The sequence below is a fragment of the Xiphophorus couchianus genome, unplaced genomic scaffold (genome assembly GCF_001444195.1).
Source record: "Xiphophorus couchianus unplaced genomic scaffold, X_couchianus-1.0 Scaffold1000104, whole genome shotgun sequence".
Lineage (NCBI taxonomy): Eukaryota > Metazoa > Chordata > Actinopteri > Cyprinodontiformes > Poeciliidae > Xiphophorus > Xiphophorus couchianus.
Window position 1 is genome coordinate 1 of NW_020963017.1, and position 1,165 is coordinate 1,165.

A 1,165-nucleotide genomic window follows, 5' to 3' on the forward strand; every position below is an offset into this window, starting at 1 on the left:
CATTGTAAGTCCAAGGAAGCAATTAGTAATGTTTGAAATAGTAACATGATCTCTGTTTTGCAGGTGCAGAGTCTTTTGCCAAGGCTTAGTGGGAAGGTGGACGTCGTCCTCTTCAATCCTCCATATGTGGTCACTCCATCAGAAGAGGTATGTATGTATGTAGCTAGATAGATAAATTCTTAGATGAGTATCTAATGACCTGTTGAACCGTTCAGGTGGGCAGCAGAGGTGTAGAGGCGGCGTGGGCCGGAGGAGAGCGAGCCAGACGGGTCACCGACAGGTTCCTCCCTCTGGTTCCTCAGCTGCTCTCCAGTAAAGGCCTGTTTTACCTCGTCACCATCGCCGAGAACAAGCCAGGTCAGTAGAATAGCTTATGATGCAAAAACTAATCCTAATGAGAAACTAAAGGCTTTGTTTCCCCACAGAGGAGATTATCAGTTTAATGAGCCAGTTTGGGCTGGAAGGAGAGACCCGCCTGTCAACCAGAGCTGGGAATGAGAGGTTGTCGGTCCTGCGTTTCCATAGAAACCAGCAGAGGTGACGGGTAAGAGTCCTAAATGTAAGGAGTACAATTGACAGTGATGTACTTTATTGTAAACTATGGTTTCTGATCATTAGTCAGACATGCATTAGTAGAGACATTTCAACGCTCTTGCTTCCAGACTATGTTTCCATCTGGTCCCAGTTGCACCGCTCCACTGGCCACCAGCTCCAGAGCTTTAGGGAACGCTTTGTGCTCGGCCTCCCTGATTCTGGCTGACAGACTTTCCTCTGTGTCTCCAACCAACACCGGAACGGCTTCCTGGACCACGACGGCGCCTGCATCAACCTCTTCCTAGAAGAACAGAAGAACTTTTATTGTGTGGATTTATTTGATGAGCTTTATATGTGTTAGCGCAACACTTACAGCTACAAAGTGGACGGTGCACCCAGTTATCAGCACTCTGGCCTGGAGAGCCTGTTGCTGGGCATTGACCCCTTTGAATGAAGGCAGCAGGGAGGGATGAATGTTGAGGAGCCTCCCTAAAGTTAAAGTTACAGTTACTTGGGTACAAAAAAAAAACCAGCACAAAAATACATTATTTTTAAACACAATAAAACTTTACACATGAACAGACTTTTACCATGCCATTTTTCACAAAGATCCCAGTCAGGATCCTCATGA

The 1,165-nt window shown here is 46.4% G+C and overlaps 1 protein-coding gene across 3 annotated transcripts; it reads left to right on the plus strand.

Annotated features, from left to right (window-relative positions):
• Positions 1-7: 7 nt before the first annotated feature.
• LOC114141479 (methyltransferase N6AMT1-like) lies at positions 8-1,057 on the plus strand. Of its 3 annotated transcripts, none has more exons than XM_028012036.1 (4): positions 8-147; positions 216-357; positions 426-544; positions 663-1,057. In XM_028012036.1, the coding sequence occupies exons 1-3, from the start codon at positions 46-48 to the stop codon at positions 539-541; spliced, it is 360 nt and encodes a 119-aa protein (XP_027867837.1). In that variant the 5' UTR covers positions 8-45; the 3' UTR covers positions 542-544; positions 663-1,057. The 3 variants fall into 3 exon arrangements, with proteins under 3 accessions (XP_027867837.1, XP_027867838.1, XP_027867836.1); XM_028012037.1 differs by having other exon boundaries at positions 686-1,057; XM_028012035.1 differs by having other exon boundaries at positions 426-1,057.
• The last annotated feature ends 108 nt before the right edge of the window (positions 1,058-1,165 follow it).

Coding starts and splice junctions, on each gene's coding strand:
- LOC114141479 (XM_028012035.1), top strand. CDS start 46: ATGATCTCTGTTTTGCAGGTGCAGAGTCTTTTGCCAAGGCTTAGTGGG. Junction 148..215: donor TGGTCACTCCATCAGAAGAG/GTATGTATGTAT, acceptor TGAACCGTTCAG/GTGGGCAGCAGAGGTGTAGA. Junction 358..425: donor CATCGCCGAGAACAAGCCAG/GTCAGTAGAATA, acceptor GTTTCCCCACAG/AGGAGATTATCAGTTTAATG.